Source organism: Elephas maximus, chromosome 12, assembly GCF_024166365.1.
Source record: "Elephas maximus indicus isolate mEleMax1 chromosome 12, mEleMax1 primary haplotype, whole genome shotgun sequence".
Lineage (NCBI taxonomy): Eukaryota > Metazoa > Chordata > Mammalia > Proboscidea > Elephantidae > Elephas > Elephas maximus.
Genome location: NC_064830.1, coordinates 98,882,181 through 98,901,849, shown reverse-complemented (window position 1 = coordinate 98,901,849; position 19,669 = coordinate 98,882,181). Strand labels below are relative to the sequence as shown.

The following is a 19,669-nucleotide window of genomic DNA, read 5'->3' as shown; positions in this document are numbered from 1 at the left end:
CACCACCCACTCTTTGAAAACACAAGGGGACAGTTCTACTCTCTCCTAGAGGGTTGCTATTCGTCCAAATAGACTTGATGGCAATGGGTTAACGGGGTATAGGGTTTTCTTGACTGTAACCTTACTGAGAAGGAGCCCTCATGTAGCAATAGTTAAGAGCTGGACTGCTAACTGAAAGGTTACCTGTTGGAACCCACGAGCTGTTCTGCTGGAGAAAAGAACTGGCGATCTTTTCCGGTAAAGACTACAGCCTAGGAAACCACATGGTGCAGTTCTACTGTGTCATTTAGGGTTGCTATGAGTTGGAATTGACTCGATAGCACACAACAACAATCTTAAGGGAGCAGACCACCAGGCCTTTCTCTTGTGGCAATACTGGGTGGGTTCAAAGCTCCAACCTTTATGTTAGTACTTGAGTGCAAACCATTTGCAACACCCAAGGCCCTTTTTAAAAGAACAAAGACATGGAATTCCAGATCAAGCTTTATTTTTATGTGGGTGTGGGAGGTGGGGTTGTCCAGGTACTGAGCATGGCATCTGGGGAGACAGGCCAACATACAACTCAACCCAAGTGGCACGTTCTTCCTGGGACCCAAGATCCCTCAGCATCCCTTTCAGGGTGCAGACAGGGTGGATGGAGCTCTCCTTGGCCCGGAGTCCTTGCTTTTCACTCCTGGGACACAGTCTTCATTCTGGGCGTGAGCTTCAGAAAGATGGGTTTCTTGGGTACCATGAAGCTGTTGGTGTCCAGCTCTAAGGGGATCTGCAGAGAAAAGCGAACAGGACTTGGAGGAAGATGAAAAGAACCACCTGCTTCTCAGAGCTGCAAAGTGTCAAGTTCCGAAAACCAAACCAGTTATCATCGAGGTGACTCTGACTCATGGCAACCCCAAGTGTTTCAGACAGAGCAGAACTGTGCTTTGTAGGGTTTTCAATGGTTGTGACCTTTCAGAATAGATCACCGGATCTTTACCTGAGATGCCTCTCGTAGACTCTAACATCTAACTTTCTTTTAGCAGTTGAGTGTGTTCACCGTTTGCACCATCCAGGGACACTTGTGTCAAGTACGGAGCCCTCTAAGCAAAGGAAATAACTCAGGTGTCCAAGGCCTCGCCCCGGCACAGTAGAGTGAACACTTGATTGCTGCAAGGTGTGGTTTTAAACAAGTCTCAGTTTTCCCCCATCTAAGAGGTTTCTAAAGTTCTTCCCAAAGTCCAAAGTCTTTGTATTGCCAGAGTGGGCCTGAATTAAAAGAACCAAAATAAGAAAAAAATCCTGTTGCCATCAGATTGATTCCGACTCATGGCAACCCCATGTGTTACAGAGTAGAATTTCAGAGAAAAACCAGGTTTGGAGGCATGATGCATCTAGATTCTAAACCGTACTTTGTAGGGTTGACATTGCAACTTCAAGGATGAAATAGGAGTTGCCCAGGTTAATGTCTAGGAAATACTCATGGGTTCCTCACCACACTCACCTGGCTTCCTGCAGACCCAACCCAAAGACCATGGGGACTTTCTAAACAAATTCCATTAAAAGTAGAGAGAAGGCTGACTCACTGGGGTGTCTTTGCATGTCTCCAAGGAGAAGTTCTGCAGAAGCAGGACAAGGGCGGCTTTTAGGGCAAGGAGCGCAAACCTCATGCCAATGCAGTTCCGAGGCCCGATCCCAAAGGGGAGGAACACATAGGGGTCCAGCCTCTTCTTGTTCTCCTTACTGAACCTAGTTACAGACAATGAGAGCGTTACCAAGGCGAGAAAAGAGAAGCATCTTTGCTTTTGAGTATTCATATAAATTCAAATGAGCGAAGGAAATTTTTTGGTATGCGTGCTTCACTGCTTTCTCCCCAGGGCCTAGCAGTACTTACTGTTGTTATTGTGTTCCATTGAGTTGATTCCAACTTACAGTGACCCTATCTTGTTGAAACTTGCTCTTGAGCATCGAGCAGCTAAAGCAAAAGGAAGAACTGATGAAGTAAAAGAACTGAAGATTTCAAAGGGCCTCTCGAGAAGTCAAGGTAAAGTATTATAATGACATGTGCAAAGAGCTGGAGATGGAAAACCAAAAGGGAAGAACACGATTGGCGTTTCTCAAGCTGAAAGAACTGAAGAAAAAATTCAAGCCTCGAGTTGCAATGGTGAAGGATTCCATGGGGAAAATATTAAATGATGCAGGAAGCATCAAAAGAAGATGGAAGGAATACACAGAGTCATTATACCAAAAAGAATTAGCCGGTATTCAACCATTTCAAGAGGTGGCATATGATCAGGAACCAATGGTACTGAAGGAAGAAGTCCAAGCTGCTCTGAAGGCACTGGTGAAAAACAAGGCTCCAGGAATTGATGGAATATCAATTGAGATGTTTCAACAAACAGATGCAGCGCTGGAGGTGCTCACTCGTCTATGCCAAGAAATATGGAAGACAGCTTCCTGGCCAACTGATTGGAAGAGATCCATATTTATGCCTATTCCCAAGAAAGGTGATCCAATTGAATGTGGAAATTATAGAACAATATCACACGCAAGCAAAATTTTGCTGAAGATCATTCAGAAGCAGCTGTAGCAGTATATTGACAGGGAACTGCCAGAAATTCAGGCTGGTTTCAGAAGAGGACGTGGAACCAGGGATATCATTGCTGATGTCGGATGGATCCTGGCTGAAAGCAGAGAATACCAGAAGGATGTTTACCTGTGTTTTATTGACTATGCAAAGGCATTTGACTGTGTGGATCATAACAAACTACAGATAACACTGCGAAGAATGGGAATTCCAGAACACTTAATTGTGCTCATGAGGAACCTTTACATAGATCAAGAGGCAGTTGTTTGGACAGAACAAGGGGATACTGATTGGTTTAAAGTCAGGAAAGGTGTGCATCAGGGTTGTATTTTTTCACCATACCTATTCAATCTGTATGCTGAACAGATAATACGAGAAGCTGGACTATATGAAGAAGAACAGGGCATCAGGATTGGGGGAAGACTCATTAACAGCCTGCGTTATGCAGATGATACAACCTTCCTTGCTGAAAGTGAAGAGGACTTGAAGCACTTACTAATGAAGATCAAAGACCACAGCCTTCAGTATGGATTACACCTCAACATAAAGAAAACAAAAATCTTCGTTAACGGACCAATAAGCAACATCATGATAAATGGAGAAAATATTGAGTTGTCAAGGATTTCATTTTACTTGGATCCACAATCAACAGCCATGGAAGCAGCAGTCAAGAAATCAAAAGACACATTGCATTGGGCAACTCTGCTGCAAAGGACCTCTTCAAAGTGTTGAAGAGCAAAGATGTCACCCTGAAGACTAAGGTGCGCCTGACCCAAGCCATGGTATTTTCAATCACAGCATATGCATGTGAAAGCTGGACAGTGAATAAGGAAGACCGAAGAAGAGTTGACGCCTTTGAATTGTGGTGTTGGCGAAGAATATTGAATATACCATGGACTGCCAAAAGAACGAACAAATCTGTCTTGGAAGCAGTACAACCAGAATGCTCCTTAGAAGCAAGGATGGCGAGACTGCAGCTTACATACTTTGGACATGTTGTCAGGAGGGATCAGTCCCCGGAGAAGGACATCATGCTTGGCAGAGTACAGGGTCAGCGGAAAAGAGGAAGACCCTCAACGAGGTGGATTGACACAGTGGCTGCAACAATGAGCTCAAGCGTAACAATGATTGTAAGGATGGCACAGGACCAGGCGGTGTTTCGTTCTGTTGTGCATAGGGTCGCTATGAGTCGGAACTGGCTTGATGGCACCTAACAACAACAACAACAACAATCTTGTTGAATGAGTAAATGAATGAATGAAAATACATGAATGAGCTCAACAAATGGTGATGTGACAAGTGTAATATATAAGGCACTGTTTTAGGCTTCATGGGTATTGTCCTAGGTATCTAGTTCTGCTGTAACAGAAAAAAAAAAAAAATCTTTTGCTGTTGAGTTGATTCTGACTCATAATGACACTATAGGACAGAGTAGAACTGCCCCACTGGGTTTCTGAGGAGCACCTGGTGGATTCAAACCACCAACCTTTTGGTTAGCAGACGTAGCTCTTAACCACTGCACCACTAGGGCTCTAGAAATACCAAAGTGGTTGGCTTTAAAGAACATAAAGTTATTTTCTCACAGGCTAGGAGGCTACAAGTCCAAATCCAGTGTGCCGGCTCTGGGGAAAGTTTCACTCTGTATGCTCTGGGAAAAAATCTTTGTCTAAACTTTTCTGGCATTCTTGGTGTTCCTGGGAGATTTCCACTTGGCATCTGTCTTTCCCCCATTTTGTTTTCTTGCTTCTCTCTGGGTCTAATCTGCTCTTTTTAGGTTTAAGACACGCCCTACACTGATAAAACAAAAAAACCAAACCCGTTGCCGTCGAGTCGATTCTGACTCATAGTGACCCTACAGGACAGAATAGAACTGCCCCATAGATTTTCCAAGAAGGACCTAGTGGATTCAAACTGCCGACCTTTTGGTTAGCAACCATAGCACTCAGCCACTACTCCACCAGGGTTCCCCCTACAGTGGTATGGCCTCATTAATTTAACAAAGAAAATCCTATTCTGAAATGGAATTACATTGTTATGTTCTTGTTAGGTGCCATCTGGTCAGTTTCAACTCATAGGGACCCTATGTACAACTGAAGGAAACACTTCTCGGTCCTGTGACATCCTCACAATCTTTGCTGTGTTTGAGCCCATTGTTGTAGCTACTGCTTCCATTCATCTTGTTGAGGATCTGATGCATCTTAGACCTCAAAGTGACATCTTTGTTTTTTAACACTCTAAAGAGGTCTTTTGCAGCAGATTTGCCCAATGCAACGTGTCATTTGATTTTTTAACTGCTGTGTCCATGAGTGTTGAATGTAACAAGGGGCTACTGCATGGCTTAAAATCAGGAAAGGTGTACGTCAGGGTTGTATTCTTTACCCTATGTATTGAATCTGTATGCTGAGTGAATATTCAAAAATCTGAACTATATGAAGAGACACGCTGCATCAGGATCAGAGGCTGGCCAAATAACAACCTGTGTTTTGCAGATGATACAACCTTGGTTGCTGAAAGTGAAGAGGACTTGAAGCATTTACTGATGAAGAACAAAGACCACAGCCTTCAGTGTGGATTACCGCTCTACCCAAAGAAAACAAAAATCCTCACAACTGGACCCTTAAGCAACATCATGATAAATGGAGAAAATATTAAAGTTGTCAAGGATTTTGTTTTACCTGGATTCACAATCAACACCCATGGAAGCAGTAGTCAAGAAATCCATACATATAGGGGCTAGGATTTACAACACGTATTTTGGGGGGAAATGATTCAACAGTTGTTACGGGTTAAATTGTACCCACAAAAAAGATATGTTGAAGCACTAACTCCCTGTACCTATGCATGTGAAATTTGTTTGGAAACAGGGTCTTTCAAGAAGTTACCAGTTAACATGAGGACATACTGGAGTAGGGTGGGCCCTAATCCCATCTGAGTGGTGTTCTTATAAAAAGAGACACACAAACACACAGAGAGAAGATGGCCATGTGATAATGGAGTTATGCTGTAGCTACAGGCCAAGAAACACTTGGGGCCACCAGAAGCCAGAAGAGACAAGAGAAGATTCTCCCCTAGAGCCTTTGGAGGAAGTCTGTCCCAGCTGCCACCCTGCCACCTTTTCGATTCCAACCTCCAGAACCGTGAGAACTGTGAGACAATAAATTTCTGTCGTGTTAAGCCACCCACTTTGTGGTGTTGGTACTGCAGCCCCAGGAAACCAATGCACTGGCAACCAGAGATAAATAGGAGTCCTCAATCTTGAGAAAGGCCTTCTGGGCAGGACCTGTCTGTGCTTACTCAGGAGGGACAGCAGTAAGGCCTCCAGGAGAGGAGGATGGGAGAAGGAAGGGCACATAGGAGAAGGAGCAGTGAGTCACCAGGTGAGGTGGCGAAGGTCGTGTGGAAGAGGCAGCATCTGAGATGGACCGTGAAGGAAGATTGTGTTCCAGGAGTAAGGAGGAGGGAAAGACCAGTAGGAGCAAGAAGCCAAGGTGTGCGATGCGGTCACATCCAGAGAAGCAGGCCGTGTCTGAGCAGCAGAGCCAATGGAAGGAGAGGCAAGGAGTCCAGCAGCCAGGCTGGAAGCTGGTGGAATCCGCCTATGTGGTGGCCACATATTTGACCACATGACAACTCTGACCCAAAAGGCCAGGCCTGGCAAAGCTGTGACACTTTTGTTACCACTGCTGTTAGCTACCATCGAGTTGGCCCCCGGCTGAACGTGACTCCCTGCACAATAGAATGAAACGCTGTCCAGTTCTGCGCCGTTCCCATGATCGGTTACATATAGGACCAGTGGGACCCACAGGGCTTTCACTGGCTGATGTTCTGAAGTAGATTGCCAGACCTTTCTTCCTAGTCCCTCTTAGTCTGGAAGCACCACTGAAACCTGTTCAATGCAAAAGCCTCCACCGACAGACGGGTGGCCGCTGCACGTGAGGTACATTGTCCGGGAAACACCACTGCCCTCTGTGACACTCTTACTCCGGGTGAGTAGAATGCAGGATTAATTCCTCTTGGGCCTGACATGCTGTGAAGGCCAATGAAGTTTAATAGGTTCCAGTTATTCTCTTGATTGGGACCCTGAGGATTTATGCAAAAAAGGACACAGCCTTAACATCCCTGACTGAGGCTGCTCCTGTGACTGCTGCCACCCACATGTGGGGGGCAGAAGCTTTCCCACGTCACTGCTTGCTCGGGCTTCCAATGCCATCCCCAATCCCTGCCTCATTTGTTAGGCTTTGGCCCCACATTGAATCCGGAATACGACTTTCCACAACTGCAGCTGGAAAATTAAATTTTGTTTTCAACACGTCTTTATCCTTCTTGCTGCTGATTTGTCTGGCTCCACGCCAGTCTCCCTATGGCTTTGGTGTTAATATCTGGCCATAAACCCCTCAATGTTACAGCTGCTATAAGCTGGTCCTGGTGTCACTTTCCTGTATACAGTTAATTAAATTCTGAGCACAGTATTCGGACAGAGATCATAAAAATCCGTAGCTACAGATAGTGGGTTGGGTGTTTGTGGCCAGCATCTGGGCGAACATTCGGGTTGTCTCCGTACCGTGGTGTCAGTGCTGAATGCGTGGAGGCATTCTAGAAAGTAGGTGGTACTTTCTAAGGTCCTTTTAAAAATCCTCTGACGCTTCTTAGAAGCAAGGATGGCTCGCTTACTTTGAACACATCATTGGGAAAGACCAATCGCTAGAAAAGGGCATCCTATTTGGTAAAGTAGACGGTCAGTGAAAATGAGGGATGCTCTCCATGAGACAGATTGACACAATAGTCACAACAATGGATCCAAACATTTCAGCGATCATGGGAATGGCACAGGACCGGGCAACATTTTCATCTGTTACAAATACGGTCGCCATGAGTTGGAGCCAACTCGACAGCAACTCACAACAACAACAATGATGTGTCTACCTTTTAAATATCTTCCACCTTTAGATATTGACCCAAGAGAAATTAAAACACATGTCCAGGAAAGGCTTATACAAGAGTGATCAAAGCGGCATCACTGATGTTAGACCCAAACAAGAGACAAACCGATGTCCAATACCAGGAGGTTGGATCAGCAGATTGTGGTCATTCAGACCACAGACTGTTGCTCAGCAAAAAAAAAAAAAAAAAAGGAAAAAGCTACATGAAAAACTTAAACTGTATGATTCCATTTGGTGAAGATCAACAACCAGCAAGACTGATCTGTAGTGACAGGATCAGAACAGCGGTTCCCTAGGGGAGGATGGAAATTGACTGGTAGGGACCAGGAGGGAACTTTCTGATTTTGTTGTTGTTTGGTACTGTCCAGTTGGTTCTGTGTCATAGTGACCCTATGTACAACAGAATGAAACACAACCCGGTCCTGCACCATCCTCACGTCATTGTTATTCTTAAAGCCATTGTTGCAGCCACTGTGTCAATCCATCTTACTGACTGTCTGCTTCTCTTTTCCTGGCCCTCTACTTTACCAAGCATGATGTCCTTCTCTAGGAACTGGTCCCTCCTGATAACTTGTCCAAAGTATGTGACACGAAGTCTCACCATCCTCGCTTCTAAGGAGCTTCCTGGCTGTACTTATTCCAAGGCAGATTTGGTTCTTCTGGCAGTCCATGGTATATTCAACATTCTTCGCCTACACCATAATTCAGTTTGAATCCACCAGGTGTTCCCTGGAAACCCTATGGGGCAGTTCTACTCTGTCCTATACGGTTGCTATGAGTTGGAATGGACTCGACGGCAATGTTTTTGCTGTTGTTGTTTTAGATAGCTCTTAAAAGAGTATAATGCTCAAGGCAGACCTTTATTATCAGTTAAGCTAAACTACTGTTTATTTTTAAAAATGACTTCAGGGGGTATTTTTGGTTTAAAGATTATCTCAGGGCAGTCGTTTCAGAGGTTCATCCACCTTCCACGGCTCCAGAAAGTCTAGTCCATGAGAATCTGAAATTCTGTTCTACATTTTCCGCCGTTTATGTAGGATTCTTCTGTGGAATCTGGGGTCAAAATGTTCAGTAGTGGTAGCCGGGCACCATCCAGTTCTTCTGGTCTCACGGCAAAGGAGGCAGTTAGCCCCACATTCCATTTTCTCCTCCTATTCTTGGCTCTCCTTTTTTTTTTTTTTTCTTGGCTCTCCTTTTTCATCTGTTGTTCCAGGTGAATAGAGACCAATTGTTGTGCCTTGGATGGCTGCATGCAAGCTTTGAAGTCCCCACCCACTACACAACAAACTAGGAGGTAGTGCAGAAGTACTAAACACATTATTTGGTCAATTAACTAGGGTGTCCCATGAAACCATGACCTTAAACCTCTAAACAAAGGAACCAAATCCCATGAAATGCATGGTTGTGCATAAGTGGCCTCAGCAGCTACTCTTTTTTTTTTTTTTTGTCCTTGCTCTAAATATATCTATCACACAACTTTTGGCAATTCACCTTTTTATAGGTGTACAAAATATTGACAGCAAGTACAGTAAACTTCTGTGCATCCTACCATTAATTAGTGTGATTTTTTAGTCATTGTTATCATTTGATTTCTTGACTGCCACTTCCATAGGTGTTGATCGTGGGTCCAAATAAAATGAAATCCTTGAGAAGTTGGATATTTTCTCCATTTATCATGATGTTTATTGTTCCAGTTGTGAGGGTTTTTGTTTTCTTTATGTTGAGGTAAGTTCTCCTCACTTTCAGCAATCAGAGCAGGGGGCGGTGATTAGCTGGGAGAGGCCACAAGGGAACTTCCCAGAATAATGAAAATATTCCATGTCTTCATTGGCATGGTGGTTACATGGGTATATAAACTCACTGAAGTGTGCACTTTTGACCTGTGTGTTCCACTGTATGTAAACATTTTGTTGTAGTTGTTAGCTGCTGTTGAGTCTGCTCCTGGTTCATGGTACCCCCACTTGTTACAGAGTAGAACTGCTCCATAGGGTTTTGTTGTTGTTGTTGCTATAATCAGTTTGCCAGACCTTTCTTCCACAGAGCTTCTGGGTGGATTCAAACTGCCCACCTTAAGGTTAGCAGCTGAGCACTTAACTTTCCTGCCACTCAGGCTCTCGTGTATACTACCTGATAATAAAAAAGTTCCATAATAACAGAATTTCAAATTCTTGTGGACTCCAGACTTTCTGGAGCTATTGAAGCTGGATGAACCCTCAAAACTATTGCCCTGAGATAATCTTTAAATCTTAAACCAAAAATATTCTATGTGTCTTCTTTAGATCAAATAATAGCGTAGCTTAATTAATAAAGAATGTCTGCCTTGAGTATTGTGCTCTTTTAAGAACTATCTATATAGGATGAAATTGACAACAGTGACTTGAAAGGTTAGCTAGGAAGCTTAGCGGGCAGTGAGTTTATATTAATGGGGAAGGAACAACTCGGAAAAGGAAGGCAAGAGTGGATGCACAACTTGAAGAATGTAATCAACGTCACTGAATTGTATGTGTAGAAATTGTTGAATTGGTGTATGTTCTGCCACGTTTATTTTCAACGATGACAACAAAAATAAAATGAATTATTTTTTTTAAAAGTTCCATGGACACATCTCTGAAATTTCCTAGAAGTTGGAGCACCCAGCCCACTTACCTCTCAGGACAGAACTCCTCGGGCTCAGGCCAGTACTCAGAATTGTGATTCAGAACATAGGTGGGAATGACCACCATCGTTCCCTTGGGGATGGTCACCCCGTTGATCTCAACAGTCTTCTTGCAGACCCTCTCCAGACGTCCCCCCAGAGGGAAGAGCCGTAGAGTCTCATTTACCACCATATCCAGATACTCCATCTGGAAGAGGACCTCGTAGGTCGGGTCTGCCTGCAGGATAGAAGAGTTTATTTATGTATTGTCATTTTTAAAAAAATTTTGGTGAAAATATATACAGTCATACACCATTTTGATAATTTCTACAAGTACTACTCAGTGACGTGATGAATCTGCAAAACATCTTACAACAAGGATGAATCTGGAGGGCATTATGCTGCGTCAAATAAGTCAATCACAAAAGAACTAATATAGTATGAAACCAATATTATAAAAACCCATGAAAAGGTTTACACACAGAAATAAAGAATCTTTAATGGTTACGAGATAGGGGATAGGTGGGGAGGGAAAAACACTAGCTAGACTATAAAAAAAAAATAAGTTATAACTTTGGCGAAGGGTAAGACAGTACACAATACTGGGGAAATCAACACGACTTTAACAAGGGAAAGTTACAGAGTCCCATCTGAGGGACTGAGTTAGTGGACTGAGGGCTAGAGACCATGGTCTCAGAGGACATCTAGCTCAACTGGCATAACACAGTTTATAAAGAAAATGTTCTGCATCCTACTTTGGTGAGTGGCATCTGGGGTCTTAACAGCTTGTAAGCAAACAGTCATCTAAGATACATCTACTGGTACCATCCCAACTGGAGCAAAGGAAAATGAAGAAAACCAAAGACACAAGGGAAACATTAGTCCAAAGGACTAATGGACCACAACTACCACAGCCTCCATCAGAATGAGTTCAGAACACCTAGATAGTGCCTGGCTACCACCACTGACTGTTCTGACAAGCAACACAATAGAGGGTCCCAGATGGAGTGGGAGAAAAATGCAGAGCAAAACTCAAACTCATAAAAAAAAAGACCAGATTTACTGGTCTGATAGAGACTGTAGAAACCCTGAGAGTATGGTCCCCAGATACCCTTTTAACTCAGTACTGAAGTCCCTCTGATGTTCACCCTTCAGCCAAAGATTAGATAGGCCTATAAAACAAACAATGACACATAGTTCAAACATGTATAGAAGGCTAAATGGACACACCAGCCCAAAAGCAAAGACGAGAAGGCAGGAAGGGACAGGAAAACTGAATGAATGGAAAAGGGGAACCCAAGGAGAAGGGGAAAATGTTGACACATCACGGGGTTGGCAACCAAAGTCACAAAACAATATGTGTATTAATTGTTTAATGAGAAACTAATTTTCTCTTTAACCTTTCACCTAAGACACAATTAAATAAAAAATCACCTCCTCAGAGGCGCCTTCTGTGAACATTTGATCTCAACCCAACCCCATCCCCACCCTCTGCCCATTCCACAATCTCTGACCTGTTGTCCTCTTCTGTTTTCTTCACTGTACTTATCACCGTCTGAATTTATCTCGCTCATTCATTGATTTGCTTGTTCATTGCCTGTCTGCCTCCTCCCACCCAGAAGCAGCTACACAACAAGCACAGGCAGGACACCCATGAACTCGTCCCCATTCCCAACCATCACAACAGTAATGAGAGCTCCTTGTTACCAGAGTCCTGGTCTAGCTGTCCACCACTATCTCCCTGACACTTAGCATGAACACTCAAAGTGTTCAACGAAGAGTTGCTGAATACGTGGAGGTCAGGCCACTTTGCACATATTATGTAATTTCAAGGCATTCTTAACTGCTCTACATTTTCATTCCTGCCTTCCTAATTAGCTCTTTGGAGGCAGGATTTGTATTTTATCCTGTTCCTTTGAGATTCTGGAGTCAGCATCTGGTGTCTGATAACACATACTCAGCGGCCCAAGGACCTTAGCATCTCCCCTTCTGGGGGATATTCTAGGGTTTAGACTTAAAACGTGAGATTAAGAAGCCAGGATTGTTGGCCCCATGGAGACTCCCAGGCCATGTCACCTTGTTGGGCAAGGCACTGTCTATCTCCTCTTGAAGCCTCTCTTGCACCTCAGGATGAGTAGCAAGGTTGTAAGATATGAAGCTGAGGGTTAAGCTTGAGGTCTCATAGCCAGCAAAAATAAAGGTGATGACTTGAGCAGCAATCTCCATGTCTGTCAAAGCTTTGAGGAAAAAAACCAAAATGGCACCATTAACAGATGTAGAAATAACATATCAGATTCTGGGTACCTCCCTGGACCATGAACCTAGAGAGAAGTTTCCTTCTTGTATGTTCCTGATTATTGGGCCATAAGAATTCTACTGTCCCTCTTCTGTTCTTGTGAAATGCCAAAATGAGAAAGAAGAAAGGAGTTGGGAAGCAGAAGCACTTAGGAGTAGATGGGCAATCATCCCACAAAGTTTAGCTGGAAGGTGAGGAACTGGTGAAGGTTCCTGCTAGGAGAGGGTAGTAGAAAGAGATCAAAGGCTAATGGCATTTTGTGAGCAGAAGACTAGAGATAATGAAAGTCAACCTCATTTTACAGATGAGAATGATGACACCAGAGGCAAGAGGTGACTTAGGCAAGGTCATGGTGAAGTAGAAGCTGACCCAGATCTTTTAGTATGAGGTAGGTTTTTAATAGGTAGCCTGGGTGGTGCGAACAGCTAAGTGCTCAACTACTAGCCTAAAGCTTGGCAGTTCAATTCCACCCAGGCACACCTCGAAAGACAGGCCTGACAATCTGCTTCCAAAAGGCCACAGCCTTGAAAACCCTATGGAACAGTTCTACTTTGCACACATGGGGTCGACATGAATTGGAATCAACTCCACAGCGACTAACAGTAACAATCTCATGTTTTTAACGGAAGAACTTGGTGTTTATCGCCGGTATTGTAGTGACTTATTCTTGGAAATTACTAATGGTCTCTTATGCGAAGGCTTCGAGGATGGCCTCGAGTTAGCCTGGAGGCAGGACCCTGAGTACCTTTAGAGTGTTACCTGTAGGGGACTGGTTTGCCTCGCTGGATTCTGGGCTGCCCGTGGCCTGGGAATCGATCATTAGCTGTAGCAAATCCACACAGTCCTGGAACAGAGAGCCAGAGAAGGGAGATAAGCGAGGCTCACACAGCCTAATAGCTACTTGAGTCTTAGATATCGCTCATGGCTTCTACAAAAAGAGAGGCCACTCCTGTGGTTCCCAAGCTATAGCCCATGTCACATCTGGGAACTTGTTCGAGCAAAGCCATAAGGTTAGTCACCTCCTCCTCTCGTCTGCATCTCACGCGCTGGCATCTCCCACTCCACTCATTTTTAGAGCTGGCCTTAGGCAAAAATACTAAAGTAGAAATTTCTAAAATTATGCTGACGTTCCAAATTATATTTTTAGATTTGTGTATATTTTTGAAAATTCAAAAATGTTATACAGTGATTCATAATCCAATACATAAAGATACATGCTATTGTTCTATGGTATTTTTGTATGTGTCTTTGCAGCCCTTTAGCAAGCATTGCTTACTTAGATAAGCTCGCACTCTGTACAATGCTGTATTTTGGTATTTACCATCTAGCATTACGGTTAGGGCATTTCTCCATGCCCTAAGAAATTATTCAGCACATAGTTTACAGGACCTGTATAAGATTCTATCATACGAGTATGCCATCATTTCTATCACTCATCTTATTTTGCCAATAATGCTCCGATGAACAAAATTTCTGGAGAATTTTTTTGTACACTGTTCTCATTATTATACCGGAATAGATTGATTTTTTTTTAAGTGGAATCCAGGTTAAGGTTGGGAATCATTAAGACTTTTGATCCATATTGCCTGTTTTCTAGAGAGTTCGAACCAATGTTTAGTCCCACTAATGGTGCCCATACCTCTGACTCCTGACAATATCACGTATTATTATTTTTAAATTCTAATTTGATAGAAAATAAGCTATAAGCTTCTTTTAATTCACATGTTTTTGGTTATTAATGAGGTTGAAAGCTTTCCCATGTATTTATTTGCATTTTTAGGAATGTCTTGGAATTTTTCTTATTGATTTGCAGAGCTCTTCGTAATTAAGTCTACTGACACTTCATTTGTCATATTTGCTAGACATTTTGTTCCACTTGATATTTGCATTTTTAATAAAGTAGACAAATATCGTCCTTAATTTCTTCTCTTGTCCCTCTTTGCAGCCTTCTTTCCTTCTTCAGAGTGGGTTTCCGTATGCTCTCCTCTTCCTTTCCAGAAAGGGTCATGTTTGGGTTAAAAAAAAAAAACCCACACTAGTTGCCATCAAGTCGATTCCAACTCACAGCAATCCCACGTGTGTCAGAGTACAGCTGTGCTCCATAGGGTTTTCAGTGGCTGTGATCTTTCAGAACTAGACAGCCAGGCATTTTTCTGAAGTGCCTCTGAATCGGTTCAAACCACCAACTTTTTGGTTAGTAGCCAAGTGCTTAGCCATTACTCCACCAGAGCTCCTTCTGTGGTTGAGTGAAACAAACAAACAAACAAAACCCACTGCCATTGAGTAGATTCTGACTTGTAGTGACCCCATAGGGTTCCAAGGCTGTAAATCTATATGGAAGCGGACAGCTACATCTCTCTCCCACAGAGCGGCTGGTGGTATTAAACTGCCAACCTTTCAATTATCAGTTGATCGCTTTAGCCCAAAACCAAACCTGTTGCTGTTGAGACAATTCTGACTCATAGGTAGGACCTATACATAAATTCGTGTTCAGGAAGCCTGGGCTGTGGGGAAACATCATGGAATCTGGAGCCTCCAGACCCGAACTCAAATACCACCCCTCTACTCGCTTGCTGTTTAAGTTTGCTCAGGTCATATAACTTATCTGAACAACGGATAAACTTGTACAAAATGTCAATTTGGAGATAACACTGTGAAAATGCCTATCAAAACACCTGTATACGTATGAACCCATAGAAGTTATTTTTCTTTTTTTCTTAATAAGAAATTTGTTCATGGGGGCATTATTTGCAAAAAAAAAAAGAATCGAAAGAAGAGTTATATAAATGCTGGCATACTCGCATAATGGAATCTTAGACAGATATTGTAAATTATATGTTGAAGAATTGCTTCAGTTTGCCCTCTAGTTGATTCCGACTCCTGGCAACTTCATATATGTCAGATTAAAACTGTGCTCCATAGGGTTTTCAGGGAAGTAAATCAACAATCCTTTCTTGCGAGGCATCTCGGAGTGTCATCTTTGGTAACAGCCCACAGATTAATTTGTTAGTCCATGAGAAAAAGGCCATAAGAAGTTATTTCTTTTTTCATGATGAGATACCAATGACTGGAAATGGCTTCATGGATAACTCCATCCAAGGACGTGTGCATTTAAATAATGGACCACAACCTAAGCCTAGAGGAGGATGCTCCAGCAGTAAGTGGTGGGCATCAGTGGCAGGCTGGGGTACAAGATTCACTGATAAAATCTCTTAGGTCTTAGATTATTGCTTTCTGAGCAAACACAGAGTGACGTCACAGACATCCACACAAACAAACTCCACAATCCAACCCACCCTACAGAAGAGTGTTTTTGTTCTTCCACACATCATCCCCTCTCTCTGCTTTTGGTCGAAATTTGACAAATGAGAGAACTTTGGACCCAAGACACATCCATTCTTCTCTACAGACATGATTAGCCCCAGGAACATTGACGGTGAGTACTGCTGAGTAGCCAGGGATCTCAACTGTCTGTGTTTAATCTCGTCTGTCACAAGTCTTTGAAAAAGTCAGAAGTTGAACCCTTGTATCCTCAATTTTTCTGCCTTGCTACTACCAGCCTACCTTCTATCTGGTACCAGTAGCGGGGCACAGTCCACCTGGCCGCCATCTTGTCTTGATCTTTGTTTATGACAAAACTTTTTCTACAAAATGGGCAGGGATTATGTCCACTTGTTTCTTGCTTAATCTAACATCACAACAACCCACCTTCAACTCTAGACATTCTAACTCTGTGTCCTGCTTCTCTGCTTTTTGGCCTGCTACCCCTGAAACTGGGCTGCCCAGGCCAGTCAAATTCTTCCTGGATCATTAACCTTTAGGTTAAGTTCTAGAGATTTAGATAGTTCTGGGTGAAAACAAGAGCTAACCCTTAAAGCATGTAGTTTGACTGAACAGGCATGTGAGAACCACCCAGGGAGATGCGCCTCTGTGACCTCAGGTTGGTGTCTGGATGGTGGAACTAGTGGAACCTGGTAGGTGAGGAGCCCTGGGCTTACCCTGCATCCACTTGCTTGCCGTTGCTCCTTAAGACGCTGGGTTACATTCACAAAGAAGTCATGCTCCTTCCAGGAAAGCAGAGACACATTCATCCTTTCCAGCAATGGCACAAGGAAAGGGAACAACTCTGAGGGGGTAGAGGGGTGTGAGAAAGAAAAACATCGGTAGATTCTGAACAGGGCCACCCAGAGCAGAATGCAAATCTCATATGGGACCCATGGGATCTTGGGAGGGGAAGCTATTAGGGATGTGAGATTTCGGAAACCACTCCCCCCACCCCCAGAAATAGAATATGAATAACTGTGCATAAAAATAAGAATAGCTGCCATTAATGCATTAAGTGCCGAGCACCTGTTCTGTGCCAAGGGCTTCACATCCATTGCCTCATTCAGCACTCCCAAGTCTCAGGGATAATTTCTATTATTATATCCATTTTACAGATGAGCAAACCAAGGTGAGAACTTGCTCAAGGTCACACTGTGAAAAAGAGACAGGGCTAGGACTCTAGCCCAGCCTGTCTGAGTCTAAAATCTACCCTGGGAGCATTACACCTCTTATGGCCTCTCCCACATATATTGCTTTTAATCACAATTCTCATGTCCATGACTGGACAGAATGACAGGCTATCTGAGCTTAAATATGATGTTGGCAGGGTGAGAATGTGAGCCAATGTGAAAGCAGTCTGGAAGTAAACAGGTCTGTCAAGACCAACATGCTATTAATGAAATGCTTTTATTGTCCACACAACCTCCTCACTCACCAGAGAACAATGCCACTTATAGACAGAAGAGGCTCGCTCTTCTGCACTTAGGGGTGTGCAGAACAATCCATAGTGGAACAGAAAAACAGTCTTCAAAACTTCTCTCTACATTATTTTTATTTCATCCTGTAAAAATATCTCCTGGCGGGTATGTTTTATTATGTGTGTGTTATGGTTTGAATTGTGTCCCCCAAAAATGTGTGTCAACTTGACTAGGCCATGATTCCCTGTATAGTGTAATTGTCCACCATGTTGTGATCTGATGTGATTATTCTATGTGTTAAATCCTACCTCTATGATGTTAATGATGCAGGATTAGAGGCAGTTATGTTAATGAGGCAGGACTCAATCTACAAAAATAGGTTATATCTTGAGTCAGTTTCTTTTGAGATATAAAAGGGAGAAGTGAGCAGCAAGATAGGAGCTGAGCCTGTCTGGGATGATCCTAGACCAGGAGAAGATTGATGATACGATCTTCCCCCAGAACCAACAGAGAGAGAAAGCCTTCCCCTGAGTTGGCATCCTGAATTCGGACTTCTAGCCTCCTAGTCTGTGAGAGAATAAATTTCTCTTTGTTAAAGCCATCCACTTGTGGTATTTCTGTTATAGCAGCACTAGATAACTAAGACAGTACATATTAGCATAGTCACACATATAAATGCTTCATCAACAAATAAATATACATACGTGTTTGTGATGCATCTTCAAAAACTTGTTGCTCATATGAGTATGCAATCAAAAGAGCTGGGAGACCCTAGAATATACTGGGGTTGTGTATTAAGGATTTGATCTATTTTAAAAATATTTCAATCTACTCTTGCAAAACCATACTGTAGTAAATGAATGCAGTTTTCTAGTGATGTGGACTGTTTACTGTGTTTATTTCATACACCTTAGCTTATCTGACCCTCTCAGCAACCCCATCGGTGGAGCAGTGGAGGGCAAAGTACATGGAAATGTGGCATGTTGAAAGATGGCCAAAGGTCAAAGCTGAGTGTGTTAATGTTGTATTTTGATGGGGAAAGAGGTCCTTGTACCTATGAGGAAGATCAGGGGGTTATTAAAAGGGAAGGAGATCAACTTCTTAACGTGGTGGTGAAGAATATCATCCGGGTTGTTGATGGAATCAATGTCCACACCAAAGGAAGTGCTGGCGATGACATCCAGACTGTAGGCTCCAAAAATCCTGGATTGGAAAAGATGACTTAAAGATGTAAGAAAATCAGACAGAGTAAGCAAAGGCTTCAAGTGCCAACTCGTGAGTCCTGAACCCAACTCAGTGTCAGACTCACTGGGCAAAATAGAATAAACCAAACCTTCCTAACATCATTGAGTACCTGCAGTATAAGGGTTCTGCTGGGTATGGTGAGGATATGGACGGTAAAATTAGAAATGAATATTGGAGGATCAATTAGAGAGCAACTAAGTTCTCATCTGCAGTGTGTTGGCTGTCTGCTTTTTGAACAAACAGCTAAAGAAGGAATGAATCATGAAAGTTAGCCATTAGAAAGTGGTTCGTGGAAGAGGGAAAATACGAGTCCAGGCTTAAAGGTGGAAGAGAATTTAGATAAGTGAAAAGAACAAGAAAGCAAGGTGAGCATTATTTGTCATGTGTTGTTAGGTGCCATTGAGTCAGTTCCAGCTCATAGTGACCCTATGTATTACAGAATGAAACATTGCCAGGTCCTGCGCCATGCTCATAATCATTGCTATACTTGAGCCCATTGTTGCAGCCATTGTGTCAATCCATCACTTTGAGGGTCTTCCTCTTTTCCAATGACCCCATACTCTACCAAGCATGATGTCCTCCTCCAGGGACTGATCCCTCCTGACAACATGTCCAAAGTATGTAAGACACAGTCTCGCCATCCTTGCTTCTAAGGATCATTCTGGCTGTACTTCTTCCAAGACAGATTTTTCATTCTTTTCACAGGCCATGGTATATTCAATATTCTTTGCCAACTCCACAATTCAAAGGCATGAATTGTTCTTCAGCCTTCCTTATTCACTGTCCAGCTTTCACATGCTTATGGTGCAATTGAAAACATCATGGCTTGGGTCAGGTGCACCTTAGTCTTCAAGGTGACACCTTTGCCTCTCAACACTTTAAAGAAGTCCTTTGCAGCAGATTTGCCCAATGCAATGTATCTTTTGATTTCTTGACTGCTGCTTCCATGGGTGTTTATTGTGGATCCAAGTAAAATGAAATCCTTGACAACTTCAATCTTTTCTCCGTTTATCATGATGTGGCTTATCGGTCCAGTTGTGAGGATTTAGAGACCATCTCAAGAATAGATTTGATGCACTGAACACTAATGACCAAAGACCAGACAAGTTGTGGAATGACATCAGAGACATGATACATGAAGAAAGTAAGAGGTCATTGAAAAGACAGGAAAGAAAGAAAAGACCAAGAGGGATGTCAGGGAAAATTCTGAAACTTGCTCCTAAGCATTGAGCAGCTAAAGCAAAAGGAAGA

General features: G+C 43.0%; 1 protein-coding gene across 1 annotated transcript in view; it reads right to left on the bottom strand.

Moving 5' to 3' along the window:
- Positions 1 to 480: 480 nt before the first annotated feature.
- LOC126087141 (cytochrome P450 3A21-like) overlaps positions 481 to 19,669 on the bottom strand; it is a 37,825-nt gene continuing 18,636 nt past the window's right edge. Inside the window, exons 7-13 of the mRNA XM_049904232.1 lie at positions 18,228 to 18,376; positions 16,430 to 16,557; positions 13,191 to 13,275; positions 12,212 to 12,372; positions 10,147 to 10,373; positions 1,560 to 1,722; positions 481 to 763 (exon numbers count right to left, since the gene is read on the bottom strand). Coding sequence (XP_049760189.1) covers positions 668 to 763; positions 1,560 to 1,722; positions 10,147 to 10,373; positions 12,212 to 12,372; positions 13,191 to 13,275; positions 16,430 to 16,557; positions 18,228 to 18,376 — 1,009 coding nt within the window. The 3' untranslated portion in view covers positions 481 to 667. The remainder of the gene's footprint in view (positions 764 to 1,559; positions 1,723 to 10,146; positions 10,374 to 12,211; positions 12,373 to 13,190; positions 13,276 to 16,429; positions 16,558 to 18,227; positions 18,377 to 19,669) is intronic.